Source organism: Trypanosoma grayi, assembly GCF_000691245.1.
Source record: "Trypanosoma grayi strain ANR4 Tgr_310_V1, whole genome shotgun sequence".
Taxonomy (NCBI): Eukaryota; Euglenozoa; class Kinetoplastea; order Trypanosomatida; family Trypanosomatidae; genus Trypanosoma; species Trypanosoma grayi.
In genome coordinates, this window is record NW_008825929.1 from 1 (window position 1) to 18,514 (window position 18,514).

Genomic DNA, 18,514 nt, shown 5'->3' on the forward strand with positions numbered 1-18,514 from the left:
GGGGGGGGGGCACAAAAGCAAGCGAGGCGAGCAAAACAGAAAAGAAAACACACAGAGACAGGTGAATATGCATACGAAGACTGACTGTTGGGGCATGCAACGGGTGTGGGTGAAGAGAATAATGAATGCAGGACTGCCAGAGGTTGTTCAGAGTATGGTTGTGTCGCTTCTGGCAAGGAAAGTTGAATGAAGCACTTCGGTGAAATCCGTATTTGGTGTTTAAGGAGAACTGGAAATGATAAATTACAAAAAGAAGAAATACAATGCAGAAATTATTTGCTCATATGCCACGTCCGTGTCGTTTTTTTTTGGGTTCGCATGCAATGTTGAAGCTTGCTTTCTTTACTTCCCTCATCCCTCTCTCTCTCTCCCATCCCCATCCCCCCCCGCCCCCCAGATGTTCTTTCTGGTATGCTTGTCATGCTCCTTAAAACACTCCTTTGCTGTGATGATAACACATGGATTCGTCCTCGCCCATCCCTTATACTACTACGAGGGTACCCTTCTCCCTATTGCTCACGCCTCTGACGCGCACCTTTTCATCAGTACGATGTCTCTGCGGAAGGTGGCGTTATGGTCCCCAACCAGTTCCTGCAAAGTGGACAGCATTTCTCATTCGTTCTTTCGGTTCAGGTTGTAGGGCTTCTAGTTATTGTTTCAGTCGCCAAATATTTTTAATTATTATTACTGTTATTGCTATTATTTTTATTTATTCTCTCCTCGTGTATATCTCTATCGTCTCTTAGCAGGAACAACACAGGAAGAAGAGAATAGAAGGTGAGCGTTGGGTGTCACCAGTGGCGACAATGCTGGTGTCACGGCGCATTGCTGCCCTGCAACAGCTGGAGCAGAAGCTTCGCCGCATCGTTAAGGAGGAGGCGATTCTGTGTTTTAATACTCACAAATCTAGGGTGGATCTTGGACAACAGGTGAAGTTGAAAAGATGTGCGGATATGAAGGAGAAGTTACTCTTTCGTCAAGTTCCGGTGACTCTGTCTCTCTTAGAGCGCAGTTTCCTTCCCATTTTGCGTGACGCAAAACCCTCTAGCTATACCTCTGCGGATGCCAACGGGGTCGTCTTGCTCGAGGATTTGACGATGGCTCCATCAAAGTCGTCAGACGTCTTCGCCCATACGTTGCCGTGCTGTGGCCAGGGTGAAAAGGAGCCCCAAAAGCAAGACTTGCGAGTGGGGCATGTGACGTCAAAAAAAATGTCGTGTCAACAGCAGCGGCGTCTGTTGAGCTCTCCAGGGCGCATGCTGCGCCTGTTATGTTCGCTGCATTTTTTGGAGCAGGAACGACGAAAGCTGTTTCGCTACCACGGGAGTCGTTTGGATTCCAAACTTCGAGCAACGGAGCAGACAGCGCGTCTTGCTCACAAGAAGCAAAAGGACAAGAACGCGCTGACAGCGGCACGCCAGTCTGTGAGCGAGGCGAAGGCAGACGTTGTGCTTCTCCAAAACTCGTTGCTCTCACGGTCCTACATCTCTGCTAGACTGTGGCGACTCCTCCTGCATGAGGAGATATGGCTAGCGGCGGTGCGGGAGGGCCACACAAAGGGTGCCGCCACGGCCCCCTCAGTGCTTTTGATGCTCCTTTCCTTCACGCGCCTTGGCTTTGGTGTCCTGCAGGACTCCGTTCAGGGTCATGCACTGAACACGCATGCTCCACGCTTCGTAGTGTCACTGCCTTCACACAAGATGCGACGACGAAAGAATGCCGGTGCTGGCGCGAGCGATGCAGGAAGCCGGGTGGCCCCGTCGCCGCACGCTTCGGTGGAAGAAGCGGGTGACAGTGAGGATTTGTTGGGGATGATGATGATGACAATGACGACGAAAGCGGCTGTGGCGTCACCGACTACAGTGGAAGAGAGATCAGAATCAGAATCTATGATAAAAACGGTAGAAACGCCACGGTCCACAGTGAGACCAGCAAATGACCGAAAAGAAGGAATTCAATGGCTTCGGTGGCTGCCACCCTCTTCGTGCAACGCTGCCTCATTGGCGCTAGAGACACTGGCCTTATGCTCCCTTATTTTGCCGACGCTTGACATCACCACCATAGTGGTTCATTGCGGGCAGGCACAAGAGCTCTTCGAACTGTTATCGGTTTTGCAGGTAACTGCCTCATCCTTGTTGGCACTGCACATTGATAAGGCTACGGAAGAGACCGTGGTGTTGCACCACACGCTGCGGCGCCTGGAGGACGCAATGCTGGGTTGTGGAAAAATCGCTAAACAGGCTCTTGTCATGCAAGCTGATGGCAGTTTCCCGCCGCTGCCTCCCGTCAAGGCAGCGCGTTTGTTGCTCGGTTTGGGCTCCATGCATCTCCTTCAGACAGATGAGCGCACTTCGCATCAGCTTCTCTCGAAGCTTGTGGTGTGCATATTTCCTCAGCTCTCTACAGGTACGCAGAGAGCTCTAATGGCGAAGTCTCGGCAAAATTCTCTCTACGCATTCGCTACAAGGAGCCATCGGGCAAAGCTGTGTCGTGAGCATGGGCGCAAAAATATGGAGTCTGCCCTCTTGGAATCTGTTCGGGCGCGTGCACGTCTGCAACAGCGGCAAATGCAAGCAGCACTTCGAACGAAATACCTCGAAGAAATCAACAACCGCAGTGTTGGGCAGCTTGCAGAGAGTCTTCCAGTATACTCACTCATTGCGTTGTTCAATCTGTTGGTGCAAGCAGCACGTGATGCACCGCGGCATGAGAACGATTCGCAAGGCCTCCTCGTAACGGCGGCTCTCTTCGTTGCAGAAGGCGTTTTGGTCGCAGGTGCACGCACGTCATCTGGTGAAAATAACATGCTACAGCCGGGCGAGCTGCCAGTTCTCCTCTCAGCCCTTGGTGTGCTCTGGCCGTTGGTAAATGAGCGGTATCAGCTGCTGCATCACTCAATGGGCGGTCATCACCTCGAGCAGCGGAGGGGCATGGGAGACTCCCTGGCAAAGTCTGAAATGGTGATGGTGTCGTACCTTACAGACATGATCTTTGGTGCTGTCAACGCGGCGGTTGCAGAACGCGTGCAACGTGCCGAAACAACCACTAAACCACTTACTGAGACGGGAGAAACAGGTCAAATTCTCGCTGTGGATGATATCATCGCCATTGTTTCCGGGCTTAACGAATGGTGTGCCCTTTCACCCAACAGCAAGAGTACTGCCTATGTGGAGGCGACTGCCGGTCTTCTTCGGCAGCTCCTTGTGGTGGATATGGAGCTGTGGAAGGAGTTGCGACAGCTGAGCGAATTTCGACAGCAACAGTTCTTGCAGACGCTGGGTGAGGTCATGCGGCGTTCAAACATGATGGACGCAACTGTCACACGGGCGTTATCGGTGGTGTTTTGAAGGTTGGAGAGATGGTTGGCGGTGAGATGGGAGGCATGGGCCGCTTGTATGGGGTCACATATGGTGTTTGCGGATATGGACAGCCCATAAACCCTCACGGCGAGGTGGTGAGTGGGCCATGTGGGTGGTACGGTGCATTCTACATCAACTTGTCAATTTGTCCAGAAATCCGATGTATTTATTTATTTGTGTCTTTCTTTTTCAATTTATTTATCTTTACAATATGACTCTGTGTGCGTTGTGTGTGCGATCAGCTGTAAGCGAAGAATTTAACAGAAAAGTTTGAAGAGATGGCTTCCAAGGTATTTGCGTGGACATGTGAACTGGGATTTCTTGGTGGCCTCTGCGCGGCGGTCAAGTACAAGTACAGCTACGAAAACGTTCCGACAGATGCGGCACACACAAAAAACTCATTTGCGACCTTTTCCAAAGATAGTCGTAGGGAATTCTACGACGTTGCTATAGTGGGCGGCGGCATCGTCGGTGTGGCTACTGCACGGGAAATTCGGAAGCAGTTCCCCAAGAAGCGCGTTATACTGCTTGAGAAGGAGGCAGATGTTGCGCAACATCAATCTGGTCACAACAGTGGTGTTGTCCATGCGGGAATGTATTATCCGCACGATTCACTCATGGCCCGTCTGTGCCCACGTGGTCACGACCTCATGATGGCATACTGTAGACAGAATAAACTTCCATGCGAGCGTGTCGGTAAACTTATTGTCGCGGCAGACGAAAACGAGATTCCTGCAATTGAAAAACTATACGAGCAGGGAGTGAGCAATGGTGTGCGGGAACTGAAGATGCTTCGAAGTGAAGAGGAAATTAAGAAGGTTGAACCCAATGTCCGCGGTGTGTGTGCCTTGTACTCCCCGGATACGGCTGTCGCCGACTTCAGCGCGGTGGCACGCTACATGCTGAAGGAACTGCAGAATGGGGCACGAGGACTATTTGACACACAATTCCGCTACGAGGCACTTGATTTTGTGGGATTGTCAATCAACCACAACCTCCACCGCCCGAAGGATGTGCCCACGGAGATGGTGCTCATCCGTGGCCGCGAGGATGGTCAACTGGGGCCGGAAAAAACAATTGTCGCCAAGAACGTCATCACGTGCTGCGGTCTCTCTAACGACCTCCTCGCGCGCCGCTCCGGTAGTCCATTGCATTGGATCGGCAAGAAAGTATCGCAGACCTTCAGTTTCCGTGGGCGATACTATCAGCTGAAGCCAGAGGCACGCGGTCTTGTCTCTATGAATGTCTATCCCGCGCCGGACAGCAGGAAAGCGCTCAGCGTTGGCGTCCATTTCACACCGACGGTGGATGAGCGCCGAGGTCGGCAGATCATCATTGGACCGGGGTCTGCCGTGACGACGCACCGTTACGGATATTCTCCGTACTGCTTCGATCTCGAATACTGCTGGAACTCATTCTTCAGCAGGGGTGGCTGGGTGAACTTCATATCGAATATAACTACTGTCGCTAAGACATTTAGCGTGGATGTCAGCCGTGCTGCATTCTTGCGTGAAGCGCAGAAGCTGGTGCCGTCTCTAAAGGATTCGGATATAGAGGAGAGTTTCTGCGGTGTGATGGGATTGGCCGTTACGGAGTCCGGCGGATTGGAAATGGACCTTGCGATGGAGCTTTCACGGCCGCGCACGATGATCGCCACGTCCGTGAAACCTGACAAAGTGCTGGAGGCTCAAGAGGGTGGCGACGCGAGCGAGCAGACCCCATCAGCGCCTGCAGCGGGTGGTGGTGGTGGTGGCCCGCTCATTCTCAATGTGCGCAACGCCCCGAGTCCGGCNCCATCAGCGCCTGCAGCGGGTGGTGGTGGTGGTGGCCCGCTCATTCTCAATGTGCGCAACGCCCCGAGTCCGGCGGCTACGTCGTGTATGGCAATTGCGGAGGAAATCGTTGTCACTGCCAAGAAAAACTTCGAGTGGGGAGTGTAATTGTGTGACACTTCAGAATGGGGATAACATTTTTGAAGAAACGACTGCAACAACAAATCTGCAATGAGAAAGGGGTCTGCAAAGCAAGAGCTCTGTTTCCTTTGTTTCTGCTGGATGCGATGGCTCTCGAGGAGGCTCGCTTTTTTTTTTTTCGTGTTCTTTGTTTGCTTTCGTAGACGACAAATTTGAAAGCTATCACGCCTTCTGTGGGCTTTTTTTTTTTTTCATTCTACAACGCGGACTTTAATTGCTGAGCCTCGTGATTTATTTGTATTGTTTTATTATTTAACCGGGGGGAGGAAGAGAGATGGTGAGATGCACTTGCGAAACTGTCGTTTTATCTTTTCTTTTGTTGAGCGGATATATGCCGCCACATGCTGTTGTAAAAAAAAAAAAGAGTCTAATGACACCACTGTCACTCCGCCCCCTTCCCTTCCCCTCATCCTGCATTTGCGTCCTGTGCTTGGTGCGCCTACGTCACACATCTCCATGCTGTTCCTCGTTGTTGCTTGCACAGGCAACGGCCATTTTTTTTTTTTTNGGGGGGGGGGGTTCCTTACACTTCTTTTCTCCTGTCTTCACTTTGCTTTTATTGCCGCTTGCCTTTCCTGTAGAGGAGGGCCTCTATAATGTTCGTGCCCCCGTTCAGCGCCTGCTTTGCCCTCCTTTTCATGGTGCTGCTTTCGCGCCCCGCGGATGTTGCCGCTGCGGCGTCCGGGATCAATGCCTTCAGCGTCGTTGTTGTGAAGGAGCAAATGGAGGAGACACTCCGCACTGCCCCAACTGGTGCCATTCTCCAGCTTTCACCCTACGTCGTGCGGCTCTCTTCCGACTGGACCGTCGTGGAAAGGAGTACGTGGAGCGGCGGGCCTACGAAAGAGGGCGTGAATAAAGGAGGGCTCTTGCATTGCCGCCTGCCGCTGCCACAAACAGCAGAGGATGTGGCGCTCCTCGAACAGCGTTACGTCCGACACAACGCGGCCCGCACGCGCGCGGCCATTTGGCGGTGGATGGAGGATGTGTCGCACCAAGACGGCTGTGTCTTTGGTGAAGGCGAGACAGAGATCACGGAGGTGACGGAGTGGTACCTGTTCTGCCCACGTGGTGCGATACGCAAAGTGAACAGAACAGTCGTGATAGAACAAGCCGGCAACTCGTCGAAAGAGCTCCAAAGAAAAGTTAAACGGTTGATGCAGCGGTCTCGCGCTGGGGCGAGCCGCGGTGTCAGCAGCAGCAGACTTCTTCACGGATGGACTTACATCATTGGTGCTTACCACGAGGGTATCACGCAGCCGCGGTGGGGCGCAGAACGCCAGGCGTGGGAACTCGTGTACCCAACTAATCGTGTGTGTGACGCCTGGCGGTTGGATGCGCCAACGCAAAAGACACCAGAAGCCAAAGTTCCGCTGGCAAAGGATGCAAGGAAAGAGTTTTGGGAGACTGTGGTGCGTCTCTACTGCCAGCCAAGGCGTAAAAATCATCGAGGGTGGGGGTGGAGAGTGACGGAGGTTCGCCAGGCGTGTTTGCACGAAGTTTCGCTCAATTCACCGGCTGTGTGCGACTGGGCGAGGGAGCTGGATACGCTACGAGTGAATCCTATTCCATGCATCTCTCTTTGAGTTGGGAGGTATGCAGCGGAAACACGACATCACAGGTGGTGGTGGTCCTTCTGCATCTTGCGCTGTGTGTCGGCCGTGATGTGTGGCAGCTGATCCCCAAGTTGTGTGTGCNCCCCCCCTCCTCCACTCGTTCTTTCTACCATAGTTGTGATGCAATGTCACTTGCAGGTGAAGTATGAAGCATCGCATCTGTTGTCACTTTTCTTCCTCTTCCCTTGCATAAACTTTTACGGTATATTATTGCTTTCCCTGGTCACGGCCCAGTTCACGGACACACACACACGCAATTAGACATTGTCGCGCATACAGATAGACTCCACGACGGGGAGATACACGATTCGCCGGTGAGTATGCAGCACAACGAGAAGAAGGCGGACCCCCCGCTACAAAAGTTTAGACCTCGTATGACACCGCACCTCTCCAGCATTCTCAAGCCAGATGTCCTCGATGACGAGACACGGCAGCGCATTGTCCGCAACGTGATGGGAACAGAGCCGCACGCTCATGACGGCCGCAATACACCCGCATCACCTCACCAGCTTTCGGGCGCCCGACCTGGACGAGAGGGCAATCACCCTGCCAGCCTCCGTGATCGCGTTTCGAGTGGAAACGCGGACCTTCTCACAGTCATGACACAGCGGCTCAAGATGTTGGAGTCACAGCAGCACGCCTACCGAATGGAACTCAAGGAAAAGACAGAGTTGCTCTCGCGCGCTGATGCAAGGTACGAGGCGGAGAAGGTGAAGCGTGAGGAGGTGGAGTCTGTTGTTGTTGAGTTATACAACAATGTGGAGGAGCTGGAGGAGCAGGTAAATGAAATGCAAAAATTCCTCGCTGACTACGGACTGCAGTGGGTGGGAGACTGTAAAAAGAAGAAGAAAAGTGGTGGCGCGCAACAATCCCAAGATAGTTCACCAAAGGCTAAAGTGGCGTTGTCGTCATGTTCGCCGCCACCGCCGCCCGGAGATACTCAGAAGCCGTTCGAGTTATACTCCGGGGATTATGTTGACCAATCACCGGTGGTGTCGCGGAGCCCCACGCCAAGTGCAGGGCGACCAGCTGACGTGACGAGGCATTCACCGCGTGGTGGCTTACCCGTCCAGAAAAAGGATGCTCACCCTGCGTCTCACGTTTCTATAGAAGTACTTAAAAGACACGCACAAATTCTCTCAGATCATGTTGGCTACAAAGGTGTTGTCACGGACGGTAAGAATGGTGGCATCAAGGAACGCGAGGTGGTGCGTATTGCTGTTTACAGAGATGGCATTTGCGTCAATAGTGGCCCATTTCGACCCTTTGGTTGGCCGCTTTGTGACGCCGTGCTGAGTGACCTCGCGGACGGTTACTACCCATATGAGTTCAAGCAGCGCTATCCTGACGGATTCCCCATCGAAATCATCGATCAGACAAGTGTGTGTTGCATGGCGACGAAGAACCCAGAGCAGGGCAGCAATGTGAAGGGCGTCCAACACACGCTGCAGGACGGTGGCTACCAGCCGTTACAACGCGAGGAGTTCCTTCAACGGTTGCCGGCCACACGCATCACCTCCAATGGCCGCATCGTTCCCGTGCGTGAGGGAATCGCCAACATGATCGGCGGTCGCGGCAGCAGTGACGGCCCCGTCGAGTGCGACACCGTGCGGCACGTCACCGAGGTTGAGCGACAAACGAAAGGGGAGGTGACGGGAAGCGGTACACAGGACAACAACAGCGGTGCCGCGCAGCAGCGTGTCAAGGGATTGGTGGCGGTTCTTCTGCGCTTTCCGTCGGGTGGGAAAGTGGCGATGTACTTGGCTCCGGAAAACACTATCGCTGATCTGCGCCGCGAGATTAAAACAGCTATGCCGTCCTTTACAGCAACCTACGATATACGCTTGTCTTTTCCAGCAGTAAACTTCACTGACAACGCCAAGACTCTGCATGAGCTGGGTCTGGTGAAAAGTTGCACTCTCATGATACAACCGCGGACCCACGTTTCGAACACCTGAAGGTCTTTTTTTTTTTGTTGGTGCCTTCGATGATCAACTGCATTTTATTCCTGGAGCACCGTCTCTCTTCCCCCAGTGCCCCCGAGGAAGTGGTCAAACGGTTTGGAACGGTGGCATGCTCCCGCATGCGTATTCCGCACTGTACTTATGGCGCAAATGTGCTCTTGATGTGTGAAGAGTTATCTTTGTTTGCTTTTTTTGCCTTTTGTTGGGGAGAGTTTTGCTGTCGTCTTGGTTTACGTTTCACACTTCCGTTTGCTGCGCCGGATGGCTCTCCTCTTTTTTGCTTAATCTTTTTATAATGTTATTTTTTGTTTCGTTATTTATGCTGACGAAAGGGGTGTGAAAAATGCTTTCCCGCTCACTCCGGCGTCACGGCACTGCCGAAGTGGTCGCGGCCATCAAAGCAGGGAGGCATACGGAAGCGCTGCTGCAGCTGAATGCAAAGAAACGTGCGCGGCAGCATGAAGAAAACGTGGATTACGGCCGTGCACTATGTTTCCTTGCGGGCGCCGGGGATGCGTTGCACGCACGACAGGCCCTTCTGGAGGAATTGCGCCACTTTCCTGACAATGGCCCCGCTCGCATGCTCCTCTATGAGGTGAACGGCAAGGTTCGTCCACTCCTCCTTCCCCCCGAAGAAGTGATGAAGGACGAGCCGCTTTTCGGCTTACTGTGTGATGCTCTCTTGGATCACACAATGCTTTCATGGACACGACTCTACAGTTTGTACAATCTTGCCAGAGAGATTTGCTCTAGCAAGTGCAGTCAAGGTGGTGTTTTGATGGAGTGTGGTGTTGCTGGAGGAGGTTCAGCTGTGCTTCTTGCTGTTGTAGCAGCGCATTGCAGTGATTTCCCACGAAGAGTGTACGCTCTAGACACATTCGACGGCATGCCAGATCCCACAACGTCGGATGTTTTGGATAACAGTGGCATTCCAGCGGAGTCAACGTCGTGGGGATCTGGGACGTGTAGTGCGTTACAGGATAACGTTCGACGTCTTGCCAAAAACTTTGATGTGGATGAACGGCTGGTGATTGTTCCAGGAATGTTTCAAAGGACGTTGCCGGACGTTCTAAAAGATATCGGTGAGGAGGGCATCGCGATGCTGCACGTGGATGCGGACTGGTACGAATCAACGAAGTCTGTGTTGGACCTCGCGTGGCCGGGTGTGCGCAGGGGCGGTGTGGTGCAGGTGGATGACTACTACTACTGGAGCGGGTGCCGCAAGGCGGTGGATGAGTTCATGCTGGATCAGACAAAGTTGCTAACAGCGGCACTGCAGCAGTCGATGAAGCTGCAAGCGGTTGATGGCAACGCGGTGTATTTCACAAGGCCGTGACGGAAAGCCTTTTTTTTTGGGGGGGGTTGCTGTGATTCCCCATATGTGTGTGTGTGTCCGAGGACGCACCGCCTCTCACGCCCTCTTGTGTGTCTTTTATTTTTTTTTCTCTTGGCGATTATATAGCGCTTCTCTTTGCATTCTGTTTTCAGGTTTCTTGTATGATCTTCTCTATTTTTTTTTCTTCTTTTATTGACTCTATCTATCTCTTTGTGATGTTATGTGTGTGTGTGTGCCTGGTTACCTAACTGCATTGCCAACCATCACCACTGTCAGCTGCGAAGGATGGAAGCAAAGTCACAACCGTCGCGGTGGAGCAAAGAACGCTACACAAACATGCTCATTCCCAGCTACATTCCCCCGGAGTTGCTTCTGTATGATGAGGGCCAGTTCCTCAAGGCCTTTCTCCTCCGTGTGCTCTCCATCGATCTCAGTCGCTTTATTGAGACGAAACGCTGCGAGGAGTACTTTGTGAACATCCCAGTTGAGCCGGAGTACAACAGCGAGGGGCAGCGCACCAACACACCAGATGAGCTTGTCGCGGAAAAACGACGCAAGGTGATGGATGAGCTGACAAACCTCCTCCGTCAGATTGCGGAGATGGGCCCGCAGCCAGGGACGCAAAAGGAGATTGTCCGCAAGCGGTACTTCACGCAGGAGGAGATGGACAACGGCGCCTATGGTGCCATCTTGGGTGCTCGTGGTTTGGTGCATCAGGAGCTCGAGCAGACCACGAAGTGCAAGATTGTGCTTGCGGGGCGTGGCATCACTAACCCGCTGAAAGACACCAGTGCCAACGCGGCACGCGTCGCACTCGAGGAGCCGCACGCCCGCATTACCGCTCCCAATGAGCAGGCCCTGCAACATGCTATGGAGCGCATTGAGTGGATTCTCTCCGACGACCCAGAGGCGCAGGAGTTCCGCGAGAACAACCGCAAGCGGATGGCGCAGATTGAGGGCCGCTACGACCCGCGCACGTGGGTCTCTTCTCTCGAGAAGGACGGCGGTGAGGGGCCGCGCCCCGGAGAGAAGCGTGAGCGCGAGGAGGAGCTCGACGCGGACGTGCAGGAGTTCCTGGATGAACTCTAACGTCGGGACACAAGTGATGGACTCACAAGTAAGCGAGTGACACCAATAAGGATATTGAAGATGTTTGTGGTGAGAAGTGACTACCCCCTTTCACAGCTGAGATGCCTCTCTGTCTCTATTTCCCCCCCCCCCNTTTTTTTTCTTTCTTTTGTGTGCTTCGTTGTGTTGTTGTTGTTGTTTTGGTTTTGTTTGGAAGCACGCGTGCTTCAGTATCCTAGGGTCTGTTTAAGCACACGGAACGAAACGCGAAAAGTAAAGGAAAGGGAGAGATACATACAATGACTCAGCGAAATGGCAAGAAAAGGCCTCGTTTCGACCCAACTGAACTTGGCCTGCCGTCCGAGTTTTTTCTCACAGACTACACGCGCCTAAAGGGCTGTAGTTGTAAGCTGCCGCAGCCCAAGTTGCTTTCGTTGCTCCAAGCGGTGTCCACGACGCCGGGGCAGAAGGACGTTGGTATGGACTGTAGCATTGTCAAGTTGCATCAGAAGAATGAACATGGAAAGGATCTTTTTATGGTGTCAACAACGGATTTCTTTTTCCCAAGCGTAGAGGATCCCTACCTGCAGGGACAGATTGGCGCTGCCAATGTGCTTTCGGACCTCTACAGCTTGGGGGTCGATCGCTGCGACACCGTTTTAATGCAGCTAGCGGCAAGTACTGACATGGACGAAGTGGAACGTGAGGTGAGCACACGGGAAATGATGAAAGGCTTTGTTGACCACGTTCGCTTGGCTGGATCGGATGTGACAGGTGGTCAGACAGTCATGAACCCCTGGCCACTCATTGGTGGCACCGCAACTAGTGTTGTGGAGGAGTCAGAGATGGTGCGGCCAACAGGACTGCGCCCCGGCGACGTGCTCGTGTTGACGAAGCCGCTCGGCAATCAAATAGCAGTGAACCTCAAGCAGTGGCTGCATCGTCCATCGCCTCTCTTCGAAGACACGATTCAGGGGAAGATGTCAGCCGAGGAAATCGAAGAGCTGTACAACAAGGCAGTTGAAAGTATGCGGCGGCTCAATCGCGCTGCGGCTACGTTGATGCGCCAACACGGTGCACGTGGCGCGACGGACATCACTGGGTTCGGCATCCTTGGCCACGCCAAGAACCTCGGGGCGGCGCAGGAGGCGGATGTGTGTCTCGTGCTGGAGACGCTCCCCATCTACGCGGGGGCCGTGAAGGCGTCACGGCTCATGTCGGACAAGTACCGCCTGTTTGAGGGATACTCAGCGGAGACAAGCGGTGGTTTGCTCGTTGCATTTAGCGCTCGCGAGACAGCGGAGCGGTTCATGAAGGAGCTGGGCGAGGCGGATGGAGAGCCGGCGTGGATTGTTGGGAAGGTGGAGGCGAGGAATAGTAGTACCTCACCATACGCGATGCTGCAAGAAGGATATGGCATTTTTGAGGTGTGAGGCATCAATCAGCGACGGTTGGAGGCGGATGATGAAAATGCGGTGGCACTGTTGGTGAACGTTTTGTTTGAGATGACCACAGTTCTAATCTCTCAAGGGAGAGAAGGCGGGAACAAGGTTGAGATAGTAAATATGGGGGATGGGTCTAGTTCTTTTTTTTTCCCTGCCAAATTGTCTGCTTCATTGGGGTCGGATTTTATCTTTCTTTTTGGTGTTTTTTTTTTTGTCGTTGATTCCAAAGACACACGTGCCTTCTCTGCTGGTACATGGGGTGGAGGGTTTGAGAGGATCTTTATTGGCTGTTCTTCGTGTGTGTGTGAGTGAGTGAGCGAGAGTGACTCCATGCGGCGATGCGTGTCACGTGGTGTTGCCCAGCTTCTCTTGAAGCCCGTCTACAACTTGGACTACAGCATCAGTAGTAACAGCGTTCTGCTGAACCCTCGCTGTTCGTTAACCCTGCCGGATCCACAGGCACTGTTGACGTCGCCAACCGGACTCTTTGCCCTCTTGAGTGGTCGCCACGCCACTCTCGCTGCTGGAGGAGATGAGTCCGAGAGAGTACAACGACCGAAACAGCGAAGGAAAATAAGAAGGCACATCAGAAAAAGTGATACTACTGGTAAGGATGGCGATAGAAGCAGTGATATTTCTTCAACATCAGAGTCTGGTGGTGCGGGTGGTGCCTTCTTCAACCGCGAAGCGGTTTCGCTTGCTGTACTGATTCTAATTGTAACGGCACTGTGGGATGGCCTTAGCACCCAGAAGGGGAACATCAGCAGGAAGTTAAAGGAAGCCTTCTTTATCACACTTGAAGTCCGCTCCTCTCGTGAGGAGTACGCAATGATTGTGGACTGGATGGGGCGTCAACCGCAAGGCAAACATTCTCGAAACATTTCGCTGATGCCTCTTTCTGTTCGCGAGGAGACGGTACAAGAAGGAGGCAACCGTGATGACTATGTTGCCACTAGTGACTTTGTCCCAGGTTTTGGAAGCCACTTTATGAAGTTCCACGGCACACGTCTTTGGATTACGCGCTCCATCGACACCTCAAAACAATACCGATCGTCCTCTCGCATGGATCGAGAGGATGAGATACTTGAACTGGTCTTCTTCTCCCGCGATCGCGGCGTTGTGCTGCGCTTCATGGAAGAAGTTCGGGCCTCGTGGGAGGAGCAGGAGCGGGGTGCCGTTCGTCTGTATCTGCCGAGTGGGTGGGGCAGCCGGTGGGAATTCCTAGCGAGGCGGCTGCAGCGACCGCTGTCAACGCTCTATCTCCCGCACACCACCACCGCTATTGTTGAGGAGGCGCGCCTCTTTCTCCGGTCAAAGGCTCTCTACGTGTCACTCGGTGTGCCCTGGCGACGTGGGTATCTCTTTGAGGGGGCGCCGGGGACGGGGAAGACGAGTTTCATCCTAGCCCTAGCCAGCGAGCTGTCGATGCCTATTTATTTATTATCGCTGCAGTCGAAGGAGCTCGATGACGCCTCTCTCATTGGGCTAATCAACTCCGTTCCACCCAAGAGCCTGCTCGTTATTGAAGATCTAGAAACGGCCATCAAGGCGCCACACGTTGCTGCCACTAACAGTACAAACGCTAACTCTCTTCCCATATCTTCCTTGTCGCCGCCTTCGGCTGTGGTAAACACAGAGGTTGGTGGGGGTCGGGAGTCTGGCGTGTCATTAAGCGCCTTGCTAAATGCCATCGACGGTATTGCCAGCAGCGAAGGGAGACTGCTTGTCATTACTGTCAACGACGCGTCGCTTCTACCGTCACCGCAGGCGCTTCTACGACCTGGGCGTGTTGACCGGCGCATTGTCTTTGGTCACTTGGATTCTGGTNCTATGCAGGAGATGGTACAGTCATTCCAGTCCAAGACAACAGATGCCCTGGTGAAAAAGGCGCTCTCACGATGGGGGCAGAGCGATGCAGTAGGAGTCGCCACAACTCCAGCTGAGTTACAGAATGAGCTCCTCTCAGCTATATATGAGAACCAAACTTCTTGATAACGTTCTCGCTTCATAACGATGTTGCTTTTTCTTTTACTCTGCAGGCGTGGATGGATGGGGAATGACGAAAATAGAAGATCGACTGTATCCTTTTGATGGTGGCGATGAGGCAAGGTGAGCGCGGGTATTCTTCAAACTTTGAAAGAAGTACAGATTGGAACCCCCCCCNAAAAAAAAAAAAAAAGAAAAAAAAAGTACAGTTGATGACACATGTCTTTTCTACTTGATTCATTTGGCAACAAAAAAAATCGTTTCTGCACTCTTACTTCTTCCGTTACAGTTAAGCAATCCGGTTTGCCATGCATCAGAGCGAAAGCGACGACGGCATGGCGAATACGGAACAGACCCTCTCCCACGGACCTGCGAACCGCAATGGGAAGCTTCGCATCGTAAACGGTAACAGCAACCCAAAGCTGGCCAAAGGCATCTGCAAAGCCCTCCGTATTCCCCTTACGACATGTAACGTGGGCACCTTCGCCAATGGTGAAATCAATGTCAAGATTCTTGAGTCTATACGTGGTGATGACCTGTTTGTCGTCCAGCCGACATGTGGAAATGGCGTTATCAACGTGAATCAGGCCGTAATGGAACTCCTTCTCATCATCCATACACTGAAACTCAGTTCCGTCAGGCGCGTCTTTGCCGTTATTCCGCACTATGGATATGCTCGCCAGGATCGTAAGCACACTTCCCGTGTGCCTATCAGTGCATCTGCTGTTGCACGCATGATTATGGAATTCGGCGTCAGCGGAGTCCTTACAATGGACCTACACTGCGGCCAAATTCAGGGATTTTTCCATGGTTGCCCCGTGGCCGACCTCAGCGCCACCTCGGAGTTTGCAGAGTACGCAAAGAGTAAATCCTTTGACACCAACAACCTCGTTGTTGTCGCCCCAGATGCCGGCGCTGTGAATCGTGCGCGACGTATGGGAGATTGTCTTGGTGCACGTCGCATTGTTACTATCCTAAAGCGGCGTGTGGAGGCAAACCAGGTGGACAGCATGCAACTCGTCGGTGAGGTTGACGGGTGCACGTGCATCATCGTTGATGACATGATCGACACTGCTGGGACGCTGTGCAAAGCTGCCGAGGTGCTGTCAGAAAACGGTGCGAAGGAGGTGCACGCGTGGGCGACGCATGGCATTCTCACCGATCCCGCGTGCCAGCGCATCACGGACTGTAAGGCGCTTGTGGAGGTGGTGGTGACGGACAGTCTTCCCCAGGAGGAGACGGTGCGCAAGTGTTCCAAAATCAAAATTATATCCATCGCCAAGCTTCTGGCATCAGCAATAAACCGTATCCACTCTGAGGAAAGCATCGAGCACATCGGTGAAAAGCTTGTGGAGCAACACGACCAGGACCTTATTTCATTGGATGCGCTAGTCGAGGAGGGTGACTGGCCCCAAGCTGGGCAGCGATCGATTAAGAGGCGGACCACCGCGCCCCTCGGTAAGCCAGGCGTCTCTGAACGTTCCCCAGCCTCTGAACAGAAACAAACTAATTGAAATTCAGCGTACACTTTCAAAGAGACAAAGGAAAAAGAGAGGTGAAAAAGACACAATGAAAAACGGATAAGAAACTGTGGATGAGAGGAGCAAAAGCGGCTTCCTTTTGAGAGCGGCCCTACGGATAACTGCGTCTTGTCCGCTGTTTTTGTTTTGTTTTTCGGTTCAATGGCGCAGGCGGAGTTGGTTACTCTCCAATTCAACACTATAAGGACGAGGAAAGTGGCGGGGCAGCCATCAAAACTCCAAGGCATGAAGGGAAGGTAGCACATGCATTCATGACCAAGCTGGTTCCTTTTTTCTTGTGTTTCTTTAATTCTGTGGAGGGTTATGGGTGCCACTATTCTTTCTTTTTCATCTTTCTTTTGTTTTTCTTGGGGGGGGGGGCCTTGTTGCCCTTGCTTCATTACATCATATGAGTGGGATGCTTTCATTACACTATTGTATACCAATTGCACTTTCCCCTCCGTCTCTCGTTGCTCTCCTGTTTTGTTTTGTTTTGTGTCTGTTTGTCACCGTTATTGTACTTCTTATTCGTGGGCCACAGAAGTCGGTGCATACGTATTCTCACAGGCGCACATATCCGAGTATAAGAAAAGAAAGGAAAATTAAAGAAGCCAAAAGCGGTAGGAAATGTTCTCTTGCACTCGTGCTTCTCTCCGACCTAATGTAGTGGTGGTTGGCACAGGCTGGGCTGGTGCATACTTCACAAAACACGTGGATCCCAATCTGGCTAACATACAGGTTCTTTCTCTCCGCAACCACCACGTGTTTACGCCTCTGCTGCCGCAAACAACGACAGGTACATTGGAGTTCCGAGCAGTGTGTGAGCCCATTTCACGCATTCAGCCTGCGCTCGCGCATCTCCCTAACCGTTTTTACCGCTGCCTTGTGCACAGTGTCGATTTTGAGGAAAAGGAGGTGAACTGTGTCGGCGTTGGAGTCGTTGATGCGAGCTCCAATGTTCCTGTACAGAACTTCAAGGTGAAGTACGACAAACTAGTCTTGGCTCACGGCGCCCGGCCAAATACTTTCAATGTACCAGGTGTTCTGGACAACGCTTTCTTTCTTCGCGAGGTAAATGAGGCTCGTGGCATTCGAAAGCGCTTGGTGCAAAACATCATGGCGGCTGACTTACCTACAACCAGCCTGGAGGAGGCTAAGCGTCTGTTGCACACCGTTGTTGTTGGCGGAGGGCCCATAGGCATTGAATTTGCCGCCACACTTGCTGACTTTCTTCGCCAAGACGTGAGCAAGGTTAATCACAGTCTTTTGCCATACTGCAAGGTGACTGTGCTCGAGGCAGGTGAAGTGCTTGGAACGTTTGATCTGCGTGTGCGGGAATGGGGGATGCGACGCCTCGATACGCTTGGTGTACGCATCGTGAAGGGCGCCGTGGTCGCTGTCAACGAGAAGGAGGTGATCGCGAAGGACGGCTCGGTTTATCCCACTGGTCTGGTGGTGTGGGGCACCGGTGTCGGTCCTTCCGCCCTCACCAAAGACTTGAATGTGGACCGCACCTCTCGTGGTCGCATTTCCATTGATGACCATCTGCGTGTATTGTGGAAGGGGAAACCCATCCCAGACGCTTATGCGATAGGGGACTGCGCGGCGAATGAGACACTCCCGCTGCCGACACTGGCTGCCGTTGCGTCGCGGCAGGGAATTTACCTCGCAAAGAAGGTAAATAGGGAGTTGACAAACAAGCCATCGGATGAACCGTTCGAGTACAAGAGTCTCGGTTCCATGGTGAACCTTGGTGACACCGCCGCCGTTGTGGAGCTTAATGTTCCGAAGAAAATTGACTTTGTAGGCTTCAAGGCGTTGTGCTTCTGGCGCAGTGCGTACTTCAGCATTCTGGGCTCGTGGCGCAACAAACTCTACGTGCTGGTGAACTGGGTGGGCAGCGCGGTGTTTGGGCGTGACACCACGTACATTGGCGACCTAAGCGAGGACCGCGTTTGGCGCACGTTGGCAGCGGAGGAGGTGTCACGCGAGCGGGCCCGCAAGAAGGCCTTTGCGAAACTCAAGACGCTGGAAGCACAAGCAACAATCACTGCGGAGGCGCTCGAGGAGGGGGCGGAGGCTGGCTACATCAAGCGCAAGACCGGAAAGCCGGAGGAGGGGGCGGCGGATACCGAAAAGAAGGGGGACAACACTACCAAGACGCCCTGAAGTTTCCCCACACCACCACAAACAGCAGAAGCAACGACAGTGACATCATGTTGGATGTGGCTTCATAGGTGTGTGTGT

General features: G+C 53.0%; 10 protein-coding genes across 10 annotated transcripts; all 10 read left to right on the forward strand.

Moving 5' to 3' along the window:
• Positions 1-806: 806 nt before the first annotated feature.
• Positions 807-3,347, forward strand: DQ04_03101000 (putative guanylate cyclase; the record flags this gene model as incomplete). The annotated part of the gene is made up of 1 exon (XM_009312521.1): positions 807-3,347. The coding sequence occupies one exon, from the start codon at positions 807-809 to the stop codon at positions 3,345-3,347; it is 2,541 nt and encodes an 846-aa protein (XP_009310796.1).
• Positions 3,348-3,637: 290 nt separating this feature from the next.
• On the forward strand, positions 3,638-5,299 carry DQ04_03101010 (2-hydroxyglutarate dehydrogenase; the record flags this gene model as incomplete). The annotated part of the gene is made up of 1 exon (XM_009312522.1): positions 3,638-5,299. One exon carries the CDS (start codon positions 3,638-3,640, stop codon positions 5,297-5,299), a length of 1,662 nt encoding a protein of 553 aa, XP_009310797.1.
• Positions 5,300-5,928: 629 nt separating this feature from the next.
• DQ04_03101020 (hypothetical protein) lies at positions 5,929-6,918 on the forward strand (the record flags this gene model as incomplete). The annotated part of the gene is made up of 1 exon (XM_009312523.1): positions 5,929-6,918. One exon carries the CDS (start codon positions 5,929-5,931, stop codon positions 6,916-6,918), a length of 990 nt encoding a protein of 329 aa, XP_009310798.1.
• A 350-nt stretch (positions 6,919-7,268) lies between these two features.
• DQ04_03101030 (hypothetical protein) lies at positions 7,269-8,906 on the forward strand (the record flags this gene model as incomplete). The annotated part of the gene is made up of 1 exon (XM_009312524.1): positions 7,269-8,906. The coding sequence occupies one exon, from the start codon at positions 7,269-7,271 to the stop codon at positions 8,904-8,906; it is 1,638 nt and encodes a 545-aa protein (XP_009310799.1).
• A 349-nt stretch (positions 8,907-9,255) lies between these two features.
• Positions 9,256-10,248, forward strand: DQ04_03101040 (macrocin-O-methyltransferase domain-containing protein; the record flags this gene model as incomplete). Its single annotated transcript, XM_009312525.1, has 1 exon — positions 9,256-10,248. The coding sequence occupies one exon, from the start codon at positions 9,256-9,258 to the stop codon at positions 10,246-10,248; it is 993 nt and encodes a 330-aa protein (XP_009310800.1).
• Positions 10,249-10,533: 285 nt separating this feature from the next.
• DQ04_03101050 (branch point binding protein) lies at positions 10,534-11,337 on the forward strand (the record flags this gene model as incomplete). The annotated part of the gene is made up of 1 exon (XM_009312526.1): positions 10,534-11,337. One exon carries the CDS (start codon positions 10,534-10,536, stop codon positions 11,335-11,337), a length of 804 nt encoding a protein of 267 aa, XP_009310801.1.
• Positions 11,338-11,615: 278 nt separating this feature from the next.
• DQ04_03101060 (putative selenophosphate synthetase) lies at positions 11,616-12,749 on the forward strand (the record flags this gene model as incomplete). The annotated part of the gene is made up of 1 exon (XM_009312527.1): positions 11,616-12,749. The coding sequence occupies one exon, from the start codon at positions 11,616-11,618 to the stop codon at positions 12,747-12,749; it is 1,134 nt and encodes a 377-aa protein (XP_009310802.1).
• A 342-nt stretch (positions 12,750-13,091) lies between these two features.
• Positions 13,092-14,753, forward strand: DQ04_03101070 (putative ATP-dependent chaperone; the record flags this gene model as incomplete). Its single annotated transcript, XM_009312528.1, has 1 exon — positions 13,092-14,753. The coding sequence occupies one exon, from the start codon at positions 13,092-13,094 to the stop codon at positions 14,751-14,753; it is 1,662 nt and encodes a 553-aa protein (XP_009310803.1).
• Positions 14,754-15,055: 302 nt separating this feature from the next.
• Positions 15,056-16,261, forward strand: DQ04_03101080 (putative phosphoribosylpyrophosphate synthetase; the record flags this gene model as incomplete). The annotated part of the gene is made up of 1 exon (XM_009312529.1): positions 15,056-16,261. One exon carries the CDS (start codon positions 15,056-15,058, stop codon positions 16,259-16,261), a length of 1,206 nt encoding a protein of 401 aa, XP_009310804.1.
• A 633-nt stretch (positions 16,262-16,894) lies between these two features.
• DQ04_03101090 (putative NADH dehydrogenase) lies at positions 16,895-18,436 on the forward strand (the record flags this gene model as incomplete). The annotated part of the gene is made up of 1 exon (XM_009312530.1): positions 16,895-18,436. One exon carries the CDS (start codon positions 16,895-16,897, stop codon positions 18,434-18,436), a length of 1,542 nt encoding a protein of 513 aa, XP_009310805.1.
• Between the last annotated feature and the right edge of the window lie 78 nt (positions 18,437-18,514).